This window comes from Zootoca vivipara, chromosome 8 (assembly GCF_965207765.1).
Source record: "Zootoca vivipara chromosome 8, rZooViv2.hap1.1, whole genome shotgun sequence".
NCBI classification, from domain to species: domain Eukaryota; kingdom Metazoa; phylum Chordata; class Lepidosauria; order Squamata; family Lacertidae; genus Zootoca; species Zootoca vivipara.
This window is the reverse complement of record NC_142591.1, coordinates 83,514,160-83,529,257: the sequence shown is the minus strand read 5'-3', so window position 1 is coordinate 83,529,257 and position 15,098 is coordinate 83,514,160. Positions and strand designations below refer to the sequence as shown.

The following is a 15,098-nucleotide window of genomic DNA, read 5'->3' as shown; positions in this document are numbered from 1 at the left end:
CCATTTTTAAGTCCGGAATAGAGCAGTTGCTTTGGAAGACAATCATCAGGCACCCACACAACATGAACCATCCAACAAAGTTGATGTTGAAGAATCATTGCTTCGACACTGGTGATCTTTGCTTCTTCCAGTACACTGGTATTAGTTCGCCTGTCTTCCCAAGTGAAGTGTAACATTTTTCGGAGACATCATTGATGGAATCTTTTGAGGAGTTGGAGATGGCGTTTATAAGTGGTCCATGTTTCACAAGCATACAGGAAGGTCATCATCCTAAACCTGTCAGCACCATCCCTCACAGCATAGAACACCATGCTACACTAGAGAGAGATGAATCCCAGCCCTCAATAAATTTCAGTAGACTGTTAATTGTCTGTCTCTCCATCCACTTGAAATTGCTCAGATCTGTTGCTTGAGCAGGAACCTCTAAATTCACCGCAAAACTGTAGATTAAGCAAAATTGGATGGCCTTTCTAGTCTAAGGCTTCCTCAAGTTTGCTTCATTCACTGAAAATTTATTCAGCATCCATGCACTTTTATTAGGAGGACATCAAGTCATGGTGAAAGGTAGATGATGACTTCACAGTGTAATTTGACCTGCAAACTCTGCCTGTGAGTGCTTGTCCAAAATAGGTACAATCACACCAATTCATTGGAAATTCTACTGAACAATGGTGAATTGCTGGAGATCCCTTGAAACTTCCAAATGTGTCTTTATAGGTGAATTTGAAGGCAAATGCAGGCAACATTCATCTGTTTCTCATTCGGTTCACGCAAATCTTGTGGTCTTCCCAATGGTATCTGGTTGAATCTTGAGAACAGTGCGCTGGACTACATGGGCCTTAGATCTGATATAAAAGGACTCTTGTTACGCTCTTGCATTCTTGTTCTCCTGCTGTGAGGAGTCTGAGAAGTTCCCACAGGATGTTGGGAGCCCAGTGACCCTGACATTCTTGCTCTGAATCAAGGCAAGTGTGGAAACTGGGAGCAAGTGCTTGGTTCATTCATTCAAAAAACTGACCAGTATTATATGAGACCGGGGGGGGGGTGTCTCTGTGACCTTTCTCCACACCATTGTGGGAATGTTCAGGGAGGCAGGAGAGGATATATAGCAGTTTTGCATTCCCCTTTTAAACACACAGTGGCTAGCTTGTTGCTCCCAGTGATTGCAGGCTAGCAGTCACTGCAGCTCACACGGCGAAAGCAAGATGGAGAAGAGAGGAGAGAGTGTGCTGCCTGCCTTGTCCTTTTATTACCTGGGCAGGTAAGGTCACGCCCACCTCTAGTCACAAGCAGAGGAAAGTTTGTCCCAGCCCAGGAGGAAGTTCTGACTGGCTGGACTAAACATCCCTTTTCATGTCCACTCTAGGAATGTTGTACTTGACTGCTATGTATGTGTCACATCCCACAACCATTGTGTTTGCTCTTTGCTGGGATAGCTTAGTTGGTAGAGCATGACACTCTTAATCTCAAGGTTGTGGGTTCGAGACCCACATTTGGGGGGGGGAGGAGATTCCTGCATTGCAGGGGTTGGACTAGATGACCCTCGTGGTCCCTTTCAACTCTACAATTCTGTGATTGTATCATACACTGGTTGCTCTTTGCAGCACATAGCAATCTCAGTTCTCCAAGGGTGGCCGTGTATCTAGCTAAATTCTCTCCCCCCCCCATTGGCCCTGAGGGAGGTGTCTGCATTCTTGGGGAAGCCTTAGGTTTGCAGAACAACAGCAAATAATATGTAGAGGAAAAACAAGCAACAGCAAAAAGGGACACAAAACAAAACACACAGTTTCAATGAGGACTGAACATGTTCCATTCATCTGGCCTCCGAGTTTGGGTGCTCTACTTCGGCTGTGCTCACAATGACACCCACAGCGAAACTATTAAACACCGAACAGTTATTTCTCACAAGTTTTGTGAGCAAATGGGCATTTTCCACGAGGCTGGTTTTATTCCATTGAATAATGAATTGTCTTTAAACTCTCTCTTAATCCTCCCCTGGCCTAAATGACTTAAATCACTTTGTCATTTTAAAACCCCAGCTAACAGAGATTTTGGTAATAAGGCACACTTTTTCCTGAAAAAGCCTTTCCATTTAATATTTTTTCCCTCCTCTCTCTCTTCATTGATTAAAAAGCAGGCGGATGCTTAATTTATAAAAGCAGCCGACTGAAACCAAAATGCCCTGCTTTTACCAAAATTAGAAAGCACTTACTGCACACAGCTTGGCGATGGACAGGGTTTACTCTGTGCTTTTTTTCTAATGGAACATCAGATAGAGACAAATACAGATCTCTCTCTCTCTCTCTCTCTCTCTCTGTGTGTGTGTGTGTGTGTGTGTGTGTGCATGCCCTCTGAGTATTTCACAAACAACTTTCCTATGAGGAACAGTTGCACCTTTGGGAGCTTTCGGAGAAAAGGTGAATAGGAGGTGACATGATAGAGGTAGACACCCAAGGAAGGTAAACATTGGAAGAACCGAGACAAATATAAGAAAGTACTTATTCACACAGAGCATACCTAAAAGGTGGAACTCACTTCCACAGGAGGCAGTGATGACCAGCAATTTGGGTGGCTTAAAAAGATGAGTGAACAAAGTAATGAAGGACAAAACTATCAACAGCTACTAGCAGAGGCAGAGGTAAAGGACACGGGTGGCAATATGGTCTAAAACACAGAGCCTCTTGGGCTTCCTGATCGGAAGGTCAACGGTTTGAATCCGCATAACGGGGTGAGCTCCTGTTGCTTTGTCCCAGCTCCTGCTAACTTAGCAGTTTGAAAGCACACCAGTGCGAGTAGATAAATAGGTACCGCTGCGGCGGGAAGGTAAACAGCATTTCCGTGCTCTCTGGTTTCCATCACAGTGTTCCGTTGCGCCAGAAGCGGTTTTGTCCTGCTGGCTACATGACCCGGAAAGTTGTCTGTGGACAAACGCCAGCTCCCTTGACCTGAAAGTGAGATGAGCGCCACAACCCGATAGTCTCCTTTGACTGGACTTAACCGTCCAGAGCTCACCTGCCATGGGGATTCGAACTGCCGACCTTCTCATCATCAAGCCCAAGAGGCTCAGTGGTTTAGACCACAGCGCCACCCGCGTCCAGCTCACTTATGAATACTAAGAACTGGGAACCACAGGAGAGGAGATTGCCATTGCATTCAGGTCCGGCTTGTGGGCTTTCTGAAGGCATATTGTTGGCTGCTGTGAGAACAGGATGTTGGAGGAGATGGGCCACTAGCCAGAATCATCAGGCTATTTTTGTGTTCTTTCATCCTTGTATATGCCAGAGGTTTCTCACCTCTGTCTTAGGGGAAGAGTTCATTCATCCCCCCCCCAATGCTCTTAAGGATACAGGAGTACCATCTTCCTTTGTCCTGGCTCTCTCCTGACTCCCAACATTTTCATACTGTTTCAATGACTGTGGATGGTTTGATAAAAGAGGACAGTCATGTCAATGGTGGTGACATATAAAATATATACGCCATCATTATTATTTTTACATCAGTGTCCTTCTAAAACCTGAAACATGAGCAGAATGAGAATGGGTTTGTGAGGCTGGGTGACGGTTGCTTTGTTCTTCCTGTACAACTGCTTATTAACGACGGTGCTAAATAAGGAAACAAAAGAGAATGAAAACAAGTTAATTAAAAAAAAAATGCCAGGCACGGTTTGATTAAAGCTTGATTACAAGGTGGGAAAAATGTATTTATATTTCCGCCGCTTTTGCAATCACAAATCACTGGTGCCTCGAGTTGCGATCTGAAAGGTGAGACTAGTTCTGGAAATTCCTCCTTCAGGTCAAAAAGTTATCTCAAAGGGTGAAAATAATGGATGTTTGATCACCGGGTGGTATGAAGAAAGAGGAAAGTTTTCCAGCCGAGAGAATGTGTGTGTGTGTGTGTGTGTGTGTGTGAGAGAGAGAGAGAGAGAGAGAGAGAGAGAGAGAGAGAGAGAGAGAGAGAGAGAGAGAGAGAGAGAGTTTCCCATAAGAGACATCTGATTAGCCACCAGGAACAGGAACACGAAGCTGTGAGAGGTTTGTCCTTGGCTTGATCCAATGAAGTTCTTATGTGTGTGCCCTAGAGCAGGCATCCCCAAACTTCGGCCCTCCAGATGTTTTGGACTACAATTTCCATCTTCCCCGACCACTGGTCCTGTTAGCTAGGGATCATGGGAGCTATAGGCCAAAACATCTGGAGGGCCGCAGTTTGGGGATGCCTGCCCTAGAGTATGTCTGGGGCTGGATGAAGACCTTTTGTCCTGAACCCCTTACCAAGCAGCAAGGCAGCAAGTCAAGTCCAAAGTTCAAAGACCAGGAGCCAATCCAAACAAGCAAAGTTCGAAATCCAAACTCTGAGGTTGACAGGTCAGAAAACACAGTCCATGGTGGGCAGTTGAACAGATGCAGCAGCTCAGCTCTGATTCCCTTTTGTACTTTGCATGCTGCTTGCAGCATCTGAGTTTGATGAGGCAGGTGACCCTCACCTGTCCTGAGCCTACTCTAGCTGAGGAATCACACACCTTGTCCCAGAGCTAGTGAGCTCCACCTAGCCAGCTAGTGAGTTGGGCTGTGGGCCCTTGGCTGCCTCAGCCTCCTGGAGCGCCACTCCCGCTGCTCCCTACACCTCAGAGCCTGCCATGTCCATGGAGACAGGGGCCCCTCTTTTTCTGGTGGTGTGTCTTGCTGCTCTGGTTCCTGTGCATTGACCCTGCCCCTATCCCATTCCATTAGGCCTGACACTCATATTCAGATCCTGTTTTGCTAATAAAGAGTTAACTCCAGCTTGCTCTGTGTGAGTTGCTGCTGGCTCGTCCCTGTCAACCTGCCAGGTCCTCCAGCACGGAACCTGTCCCAGTTGTTGTCGTTTAGTCATGTCCGACTCTTCGTGACCCCATGGACCATAGCACACCAGGCACTCCTGTCTTGCAACCCCCTGCAAAAGTGCAGGTGAGCATCTTCGCTCCCCAGTTGGTGTGGAAAGACATACCTGACGGCGGAAAGTTTTGGGAGCCACTTCCACAGAAGGCTTCGGTAATAGCTAAAGCTGGTTTAGGATAAAGGTCGGGAAGAATAACATTTGCCCAAACTACAAGAAGATATGAAAAGCATTGAAATCTGACAAACAGACATCCAGTGTTCCTCCCCAGCAGTCGCTCACATTAATGGCTGCTTTATCCCGCACCTGTCACAATGAAGGATTCTTTAGCTGCTTCCGAGGCTCTGCTTATGCCGAAATAATTTCCCTCTCTGTCAAAATGGTTCCTTTAGGGACTGAGGGTTGCCACTTATCCCACCCCCTTCCCTCTTTCCCCAGCAAAACTCTCATGCCTTTCACAGACGGCATGATGGGCCAAAATTCAACAGACAGGTTTTCCTCGCCACTTCAATCTCCGCGCTGGGAGCAGCTGCTCACTCCCCTTCTCTCTCTCTTTTTTTCTTTTTCCTGCTAGTCACACGGTGATAGAAAACACCTCTTGTTGAGCAAGCGGGCAGCCATTTTTGTTGAGGGCAGAGGTGAAGTAGCGCTGAGGGAATATTGAAATGTCCTGGCACACTCGCTCAACGCCTCACACTTTCAGACTGAGAGAAACTGGGCTGTGAAGAGTCTCCTGAGACACACAATCGGAAGTATGGACACAACAAGAATATCTCTGCTGGATATGAACCAAGTGTCCGTCACACCCAAAACCCTGCTGTCCACAACCCAGACAAACAGAACAATGAGGGCAATAATAGCTCTTCCCCGCGGTTAGTTCTCGTTGCCCCATATCCGGTGGAAACATTCCTGTCTGAACAACCCTGGAAAGTTGCTGCCAGTCAGTGTAGGCAGTACTGAGCTAGACGGACCAGTCACCTGACTTGGTTTAAGGCAGCTTCATATATCCCAACCTGCAGTTTTTACAAAGATATCATGTCTTCTAAACTCCGCCAGACTGAACAGGGGTGGCAACCTATGGTTTGGAGTCACACACAACTCCTCACCCATATCCTCACTGTGTTGGCATCCCACTTTTCTTCCAAGGAGCTCTTAAGTGGCAACAGTGGCTCTCCCCACTCTCCATATTATCCTCAGAACAACCCTGTGAGGTAGGTTAGGCTGAGAGTCTGTGACAAACCTGAAGACACCCAGTGAGGCACAAGAATAAGGTCAGAAACATGACCCATAAGCCAGGCCAGGCCAGGCCAGGATGGATAAATGGGCTTGGGGGGGGGGGCACACACAGGTGCTGAGACATGGTGGCACTGTGCCCACCTTCCTCCTTCCATTCTGTGGCTGCTTCACCACCTGCACACAAGCCCAGGAAACTCCTGGTCCAGGCAACTGACCCAGACAGCAGCCAACTCGCCAACCCAAGTGGTGGTTAAAGCAAAGAAGATGTCGCCTCCCTAGCTCTTTCTCAAAGCATTGTGGGAATATCTTTCGAACAGAGGATGCAGTCATATTTATACCAAGGAAATGGGAGAGAGAGAGAGAGAGAGAGAGAGAGAGAGAGAGAGAGAGAGAGAGAGAGAGAGAGAGAGAGAATATAATATAATATTTTAGCACTGCATTTTATGAAGTCTAACTCGTTTAATTTTTATTGGATACAGTGTTTTTGTGTTAGCCATGTCCCCTCCCTCCCCCCCCTCTTTCCATTTACAACCTTGGCGTGCATCCGTGTGCTGCTGGATCGTTGCTACGCCTGACGACTGGGACGTGTTCTCTGCAAATTGCTTCTTTTCAGTCCAAAGCCCGGGTGTTTGCTCTTGACTGCTCCAGTCCTCTAGAAGAGGGGATGTGTATGTGTGTTTGTATTGGGGGGGGGGAGAGATTGAGAGTGGAGGCTTCGCTGCATCCATCCTAAACTGCAGACTCCCCCAGTTCAGATAACAGGCTCCCTCTGCCTCCTCACCACTTTCACTTCCCTAAAATAATTAAGTTGTTATTGAACTGCAGGGCAGCATTGGGGAGAGGGCATTGAATGCCAGAGATTGTAAACCTGATTTCATCCTGTTTTAACAGATCAGTTTCTTCACCTAAATAACTCGGAATGAACTTTCCAGCTGAGATGGGCTTTTCCCGTGCTTCGTGACGTGCCTGAAAAGCACGCGGAGCCGGCTAAATTCAGGTGGTGGAGATTGAGATCTTGCGAGCGCGCCATACTTGTTTAAACATTCAGACCAGGCCTGCCCCAGAACAATAAAAGTAATGTGAATTAAGGGTCAGAGGTCACTCACAATGAAAAGTTTGTGGGGAAGTCACAAAGCCTGTTTGCTTTTCCTCCTCGGTACCTGTTAGCAGTGGCTTAGCCTCTCCTATGTTGAACCCATATTTGAGACACTCTGGAGCATTATAAATTGAGATGAGGTTAACATCTGCAGCTTGAGGCATTGACTGTCTCCCTCCTTCTTCTTTCCAGCCACACAGATGGATCCCAATGAACTGCAGGATCTTTTCCAGGATACATCGGCCAGCGTCTTCCGAATTAATGCCAATGGTGCGTATTTCAGACATGCCCGTCCATACCTGCCAAGTTGCTGTCAGAGAAATAAGGGACCGGGCCAGAAATAGCTGACCGGAAGTAGCGCTGCCGCCATTTTGGAACTGGGCGTAGCATGCTCAGAAGTGACTTTTGATGCTGCTTTGCCCAGTTCCAAAATGGCCGCCGTGCCAGAAGTCACACTGCAGAAATTAAATTGGCACATTTGTTGCTCCTTCCTTAAGTAGTATTTGATCAGTCTGGCAAAGATTAAAAAATAAAATAAAAAAATTATTACACCTCCCAGGAATAATCCTGTTCTTTCCCTTTAGTTCAACGTGAGAATGACACCCATAAAGATGGATTGATGTATTTTTGTCCTAGGGTGCTGTGCTATAAGATAATGAGGTTAATAACACATTTTTTTTAAAAAAAATAATCTTCTTCTGACAGTGACTTCTCTGGAAAGGAGTCTTAAGTCCCTGGGGACGCCAAACGACACGCCGGAACTCCACGATGGCCTGTGAGTCTCTTTTCATGTGACTTGTCTTCCATGTGACTTGCCCTTCCTTTGCTTATGAGATCTTGTTTTCCTCTTGCTGCCTATGTTGGTTTCTTTTTTTAAAAAAAATAATAATAATATTTTTTCTTATTAAGTTTCCATTAATTATACTCCAATTGATACAATACCAAATCTTGACACATCATAATACAAATAACAAAACCAATTGTACATTCTAAATCATATACCGTAATTTAAGGATACTTCCCATGTTCTGGCTAGTCAGAATTTCTCGTTCCTACTTTTCTCTTTCTTATTTATTCCCAGTATCATAACAATCTTAATTCTTTATCTTATCTTGGCAGTCACTGGTATGTGACTTTCTTTCGTGTTTAATAGTTCTATGTGTATATTAACATGCAAGAGGAAAATTTTATTCTTTCTGTTGTTGTCCATCAATTATTTTCCGTGCAGTCCCCCCTCAGAGAGCCCTGTTTTCCTTGTTTCCACACACACACACACACACACACACACACACACACACACACACCTTCCACAAACTGTTCACCTATTTCTCCTTCAAACACCCCTGATTTAGAAGGTATTTAGGGAATAATGGGGGAACATTTGGCATCTTGATGGCTTTTATTGTTTATGTATTTAAGTAGGGTTTTTAATTACACAGTAAAACTGTCCTGTGTTTTAAGTCCTTACACATCTCTTTTTCTCTCTCTTTTTACCCCCCTAAAGGACACAGAAATGACAGGGTCAGAGGGGGGAAACTTTACCAAAAGGGGAAAAGAAAGAAGGAGTTTAGAGGGGCTGTCAATATCTGTGTGTGTTGAAAATACCCTGTAATTTAATTTTATATACGCACACATTTTCTGATGCTTTGTTTGCCCTTCCAAAAAAAACAAAGGGAAGCTGTGATGAATTAAGCATTTCCCAACACATTTTAAGGACACATTGCACTTCTAATCAAAATGACATAGTTGCACAAGTTTTTAGGACGCCTTCAGAATGTCAGAAGTTGTAGGAGGGATTCAAACACATTCTTGGAAGTTTTCCGTTTCCTCAATTAAAGTGGAATAAAATGCTCTGTTGCCCCAGCATCACAGATCTACTCCCCCCAAAAAAAGAGAGAATCCTGATATTCTGTGTGTGTATGTGTGTTTAAGAAATTGTTGGGAAAATGCATTGAAAAGTGTGGAATGAGCAAATGATTTATGGAAAGATGAATAAGCACAAGGTAAGCAAATCAGGATGTACACGGAACATTCTACTCATTGTTGTATAACCTCCCTGCAACCAAATCAGATCAAATGCTTGATAAAGACTGGATGTAACTAGAATATACATTTATGGCAGTGAGAGCTGGACCATAAAAAAGGCTGATCGCCAAAGAATTGATGCTTTTGAATTATGGTGCTGGAGGAGACTTTTGAGAGTCCCATGGACTGCAAGAAGATCAAACCTATCCATTCTGAAGGAAATCAGCCCTGAGTGCTCCAATACTTTGGCCACCTCATGAGAAGAGAAGACTCCCTGGAAAAGACCCTGATGTTGGGAAAGATGGAGGGCAAAAGGAGAAGGGGACTTCAGTCTTGTCAGAATTCAACCTCAGTCTGTTAGCCGCCATCCATCCTCCAACTGCCTTCAGACACTCACACAGGACCTTCACCACCTTCACTGGTTCTGATTTGAAAGAGAGGTAGAGCTGGGTATCATCCGCATACTGATGAACACCCAGCCCAAACCCCCTGATGATCTCTCCCAGCAACTGCATGTAGATGTTGAAAAGCATGGGGGAGAGGACAGAACCCTGAGATACCCCAGAAGTGAGAGCCCAGGGGTCTGAACACTAATCCCCCACCACCACTTTCTGAACACGGCCCAGGGGGAAGGAGCGGAACCACTGTATGATAGTGCCCCCAGCTCCCAACCCCTCTAGACAGTCCAGAAGGATGTTGTAGTCGATGGTGTCAAAAGCCTCTGAGAGATCCAGCAGAACTAGGAAACAGCTCTCACCTTTGTTTCATTCCCATGAAGAGGTCTGAATCCCGACTGGATCCGCTTCTTCCAGGCATGCCTGGAGTTGTTCAGCAACCACTCGCGCAATCACCTTGCCCAAGAATGGAAGATTTGAGACTGGGCGATACTTGGCCATATTGGCCACATCTAAAGATGGTTTTTTTTTAAGAAGCAGTTTAATAACCACCTCTGGGAAGGCTCCCTCACAGAGAGAAGCATTCACCACCCCTCAAAGTCCATCACCCAGTCCTTCCCGGCTAGCTTTTATAAGCCAGGATGGACAAGGGTCAAGGAGACAGCCTGTCCACATCCTCAGAGGTAACAGATTGGAATTGATCCCACACAGCTTGACTAGACAGGACTCTAGCATTCCCTTGCCCTGTCCTTGCTTCCACGGTGGAGTCTACCTCTTTCTGAATCTGAACGACTTTATTTGCAAAAAGCTTTGCAAAATCATTGCAGGAGATCATGTGGCTCGTACTGGGCATCGATGGAGCAGGTTGTTATGCTAAATTGTGAACCATCTGAAAGAGTCTCCTGCTGCTGTTTTCTGCAGATGCAATAGAGGCGGTAAAGAAAGTCTTCTTCGCCATCACTACTGCCACTTGGTAGGCTTGACATTGAGCTCTAACCTGTGTCCGGTCAGCTTCAGAATGAGTTATCCGCCACCGGTGCTCTAGCCGTCTCAGCGATTGTTTCATTGCTCTCAGATCCATGGAAAACCATGGGGCTGTCCAGGCTCCATGTAATCTGAGAGGGCGCTTCGGAGCCAGACAGTCAATAGCGCTGGTTAACTCCGCATTCCAGCGGGCCACCAGGGAATCAGCTGAAAGGTCATCGACATGGGATAAAACATCCCCTACCACTCTCTGGAAGCCAATTGGATCCATTAAGTAGCGGGGGCGGACCATCCGAATCGGTCCCACCTCCCTGCAGAGGGGAAGGGTTGCGGAGAAGTCCAGTTGCACCAGAAAGTGATCTGACCATGGCACTTCTTTTGTTTCGCTTTTACTTAATGTCAGATCACCAACATCCACAGAGGTGAACACCAAGTCCAAGGCATGTCCGCGGCTATGAGTTGGGCCAGACTGATTCAGGGACAGCCCCATGGTGGCCATGCTTTCCACGAAGTCCTGAGCGGCTCCTTGTAAGGTCGTGTTGGCATGGGTGTTAAAATCCCCTAAGACAACCAAGCTAGGTGTCTCCAGGAGCACATCCGACACGACCTGAAGCAGCTCGGGCAGGGAATCCTTGGTGCAGCGGGGAGGTCGGTACACCAAAAGGAATCCTGTACTGCCCCTATTGCCCAACTTCCAGAACATGCACTCAGGGAACCGGGTCTTCCCAATAGGACGCCTGGTGCAAACTAATGACTTCCTAAAAATCACTGCAACCCCCCCTCCCCGCCCACAAGACCATTGATCCATAAAATTAAAGCAATAATCAACACTATAAAATAAATAAGGCAGTATTGTAGATGATAAAAATTTAAATTCTTTTCTTTCCTTACCTGCACTGATGATAGTCATTGTTTGGATGGGGGCCTTTTATCCATTTTCACGGTCACACAATCATTCAACTGGGTTCCACACATTCACAAAAACAAATTAACCGAAAAAGCCTCAAAAAAAACAAAAACACAAAATAAATAGTAAAACCAAAAGTGCCAAACTTAATCTGTTCCAGAAGTCCGTTTGACTTCCAAAATGTTTGAAAACCAAGGCACAGCTTCTGATTGGTGCAGATATCCTGGAAACAGTAGCAGACAGCCGCATTGGATGCTTGGCTTCCGAAAAATGTTCGGAAACCGGAGCACTTACTTCCGGGTTTTCGGTGTTGGTTCGGGGTGGGGGTGTCACATAATTCCATACCCTCCATTTCTCCAATGAAAATAGGGGTGTCCTAAAGTAAAAATAAAAAGGGACTTTCCAGGATCAAATCAGAAACCGGGACAGCTTCTGTAAATCCGGAAAATAGGGACACTTGGAGGGTAGGTGTTACCCATATCTCGTTTCTGTGCTTCAAAGCCTAATCTTCTGGTCACAGAGAGCCCTCATGTTTAGTACAAATGTAATGGCTAATCACCCACATAATTTGAATATCTTTTGAGTCCAGACCACTGCGATAAACAAGGGTGCATGCGATTTCCCTTCAAAATTTAGAAGGTTTTTAGAAGAAATTACCACCAACTCTCCTCCCTCGTAATCCTTGAAGGGCCCAAGAAATCCAGTGAGTTAAAACAGTCAAGGGGTTGATTTGGGTTTAATCACCAGTGGCTAAAATATATACCGTATGTCAGACGGAAGCTTTTAAGTGTCGACATGTTTAATGGAGGGTGGGATTTTAATAATATATTCCTCAGGGTTTTGTTATTCTGCTTGTACAAGCTTTATGAAAGTGATTTCCATAAATATTTTGAAATGGTGTTTGGAGTCTGTTAATATGTTAAACCCTTCAAAGTAATACCTTCCCCGGTTTAATGTCAAAGCTGTTTGGATTTATCTAGTCACAGTGTGTTTATCAGGGCTGGTATCAGCTTCTGACTTGGAGGGCCTCATTGATTTGGCAGGGCAGGGAAGAAATGCCTGAAAATGCAGCATTTATACTTCTAATCTGCTCTATAAATTGTGCAAAGCCATGCACTCGGGGCGAGGCAGGACAACTGCACTGGAAAACCAGCTTCCCTGAGACGGGGCTGTTTTGTAAAATAAAAAGATTGTACTGTACATATATTGGCTTCATTCTTACCCTATTCTGCCTCGCCTCCAATGAGCCCGGGGGTATCCTTCATAGTTCCCCACCACTTATTTTAACCCTGCGAGGTCGGTTAGGTTGAGAGATGGCGACTGACTCCAGGCTGCTTAGTGAGCTTCGTGGCTGAGCATTTGAACCTGGAACTGCCAAGTCCAAATTTGACAACTGGCCTTCTACATTACTTTTGTTGTAAGCTACGCACCAGAAATTGGCCAGTCCCTTAATTCCAAATCAGGATATGTGGTTATATTTTGGCTGCGTCAACAGAAGCTTAGTATCCAGATCAAGGGGAGTAATGGTACCACTCTGTTTTGCCTTGGTCAGACCACACCTGGAATACTGTGCCCAGTTCTGGGCACCACAATTTAAGAAGGATGTTGACAAGCTGAAAACCAAGCTTAATGAGGAGAGGTTGAGGGAGTTGGGTATGTTCAGCCTGGAAAAGAGGAGATTAAGAGGAGATACGATAAACACCTTCACATATATAAAGGGTTGTCACATGGAAGGTGGAGCAAGCTTGTTTTCTCCTGCTCTGGAGGGTAGGAATTGAACCAATGGCTTCAAGTTACAAGAAAGGAGATTCTGACTAAACTTTAGGAAGAATCAAATTTCTGACAGTAAGAGCTGTTTGACAGTGGAACAAACTTCTTCGAAAGGTGATGGACTCTCCTCCCTTGGAAGTTTTTAAGCAGAGGTTGGGTGGCTATCTGCGATGGATGCTTTAGTTGAGTTTCCTGCATTGTAGGGGGTTGGACTAGATGACCCTTGGGGTCCCTCCCAACCAGCCTGTTCCAGCAGGGCTCTCCTTATGTTCTCCTGAACCAAATTGATGTGATAGAATCAGCAGATAGCAATGGTGCCACGTCCTAGGAACATAATAAGACCAGGAATCTGTTCAGTAAAGAGTGACTTATAACTCTCCGATTTCAGCACCAATCGCAATTTCTGGCTGTCCTGTTGATTTCCTCTGCACCCCACCCTGTGATGTTTCTTAATCCCAAGATGAAACCCAGGAGCCAGTTGCAACGGTGAATCACTGTTTCTTGAGGCTGGCTAGCTCAGGTAACAGTCACACGGCGGGGAAAGTTAATGCAGCCAAAAGAGCTGCCTGTTTCTCAGGAAATAATGGCTTCCCAGCTCTGAAGGCTGCATTCAGAACATGATCTCCCCATCAAGTTGTCCAATTGCTCATTAATACAGATGCCGAGTGTCTGACATTCAGCGTTGCTCATTGCTCTTGCTGAAGTGCTCCTGCGGCAGCCCATATTGCTGAGAACTAAGGTGTCTGGGCATGGATAGAAGTGGCACAGCCACTGTTGCCAAATGGAAAAACTTCGGGAGCTCCCTTTGTCCCACATTGCTAAGAACCCTGTGAAGTTCCTGTTTGTTTGTTTTTTTTTTAAATATATTTTTATTAATTTTCCAATTAAAGCCAATTATATCACATTCATTATTTCAAATTATACACATATATATATCAATCAAACCGAATGTTATGCCAAATCGTCTAGATAATTTTTTATTTGGGTTCCCATGCTTCAAGAAATTGGGGATTCCTCGCAACCGTCCATTGCCGTCTTTTTTCTAAAGTTCAAATCGTCCTCCAAGTTCATAATAATCCAGATCTTCCCCTTACAGTCACATAGATGTTTTCCACTTTCAACCGATTGTTTCCCAGCTGCTGAGATAAATATCAAACAAGGTTTCACAGATGTTCTTTCTCCTGTGTGGGTTAATCAGTCCAGCCTCCCCATAAATCTTCTTAGTCTGGAGCTCCCTGTTGCGTCGAAGCAGCGCCATCTTAAAAAGCTCAAATCACTTTCGTTTTCTCTCATAGCCATGAAGATTAACGATCTTTATAAAATTTACAGCTTTTCCAGGCAGAAGACCCAAACATCAAACCATAAACTCTTGGTAAATTAATGGATCTCCTTGCCCTATAGCTGAACTTAGCTTCAGGTCGCTGCTCCAATTCAAAGTGCGTCACAGCTCATAAATCCTCCGAACGCGTCCAGGACTCCTTCCGTCCGACTAGGGGGGGGGGCTTTTCTCATCGGCAACTCCACATCTTTAAAAAATATGCTCAATAACAACAGTCTATAAAGTTCAACTCACACAGTCTTTTGCTTCTCTTTCACTCCAAACAAGCCAGGACATCGCGTCTGGGAAGGTACGAAGTAACTCATATGAAGAAAAATTAAAAAAAAACTCAATTCCCTTATCGCTCCGTCCCCATCAATCCTTCTTCCAGATGATATACAGCCTTTGACTCCTCTCCCTCAGCAGCATAAATTTCTCAGCAGTAAACAGCGCTTCTTCCCCTCCTTCTGAAGTATGTCCATAGTTTTAAGCCTA

General features: G+C 45.4%; 1 protein-coding gene across 5 annotated transcripts in view; it reads left to right on the top strand.

Annotated features, from left to right (window-relative positions):
- The window catches only part of TSNARE1 (t-SNARE domain containing 1), a 378,187-nt gene that overhangs the window by 129,503 nt on the left and 233,586 nt on the right, over positions 1–15,098 (top strand). For all 5 annotated transcript variants that reach the window (XM_088676051.1, XM_060277563.2, XM_060277562.2 and 2 more), the window contains exons 4-5: positions 7,397–7,474; positions 7,910–7,979. In XM_088676051.1, coding sequence (XP_088532177.1) covers positions 7,397–7,474; positions 7,910–7,979 — 148 coding nt within the window. The remainder of the gene's footprint in view (positions 1–7,396; positions 7,475–7,909; positions 7,980–15,098) is intronic.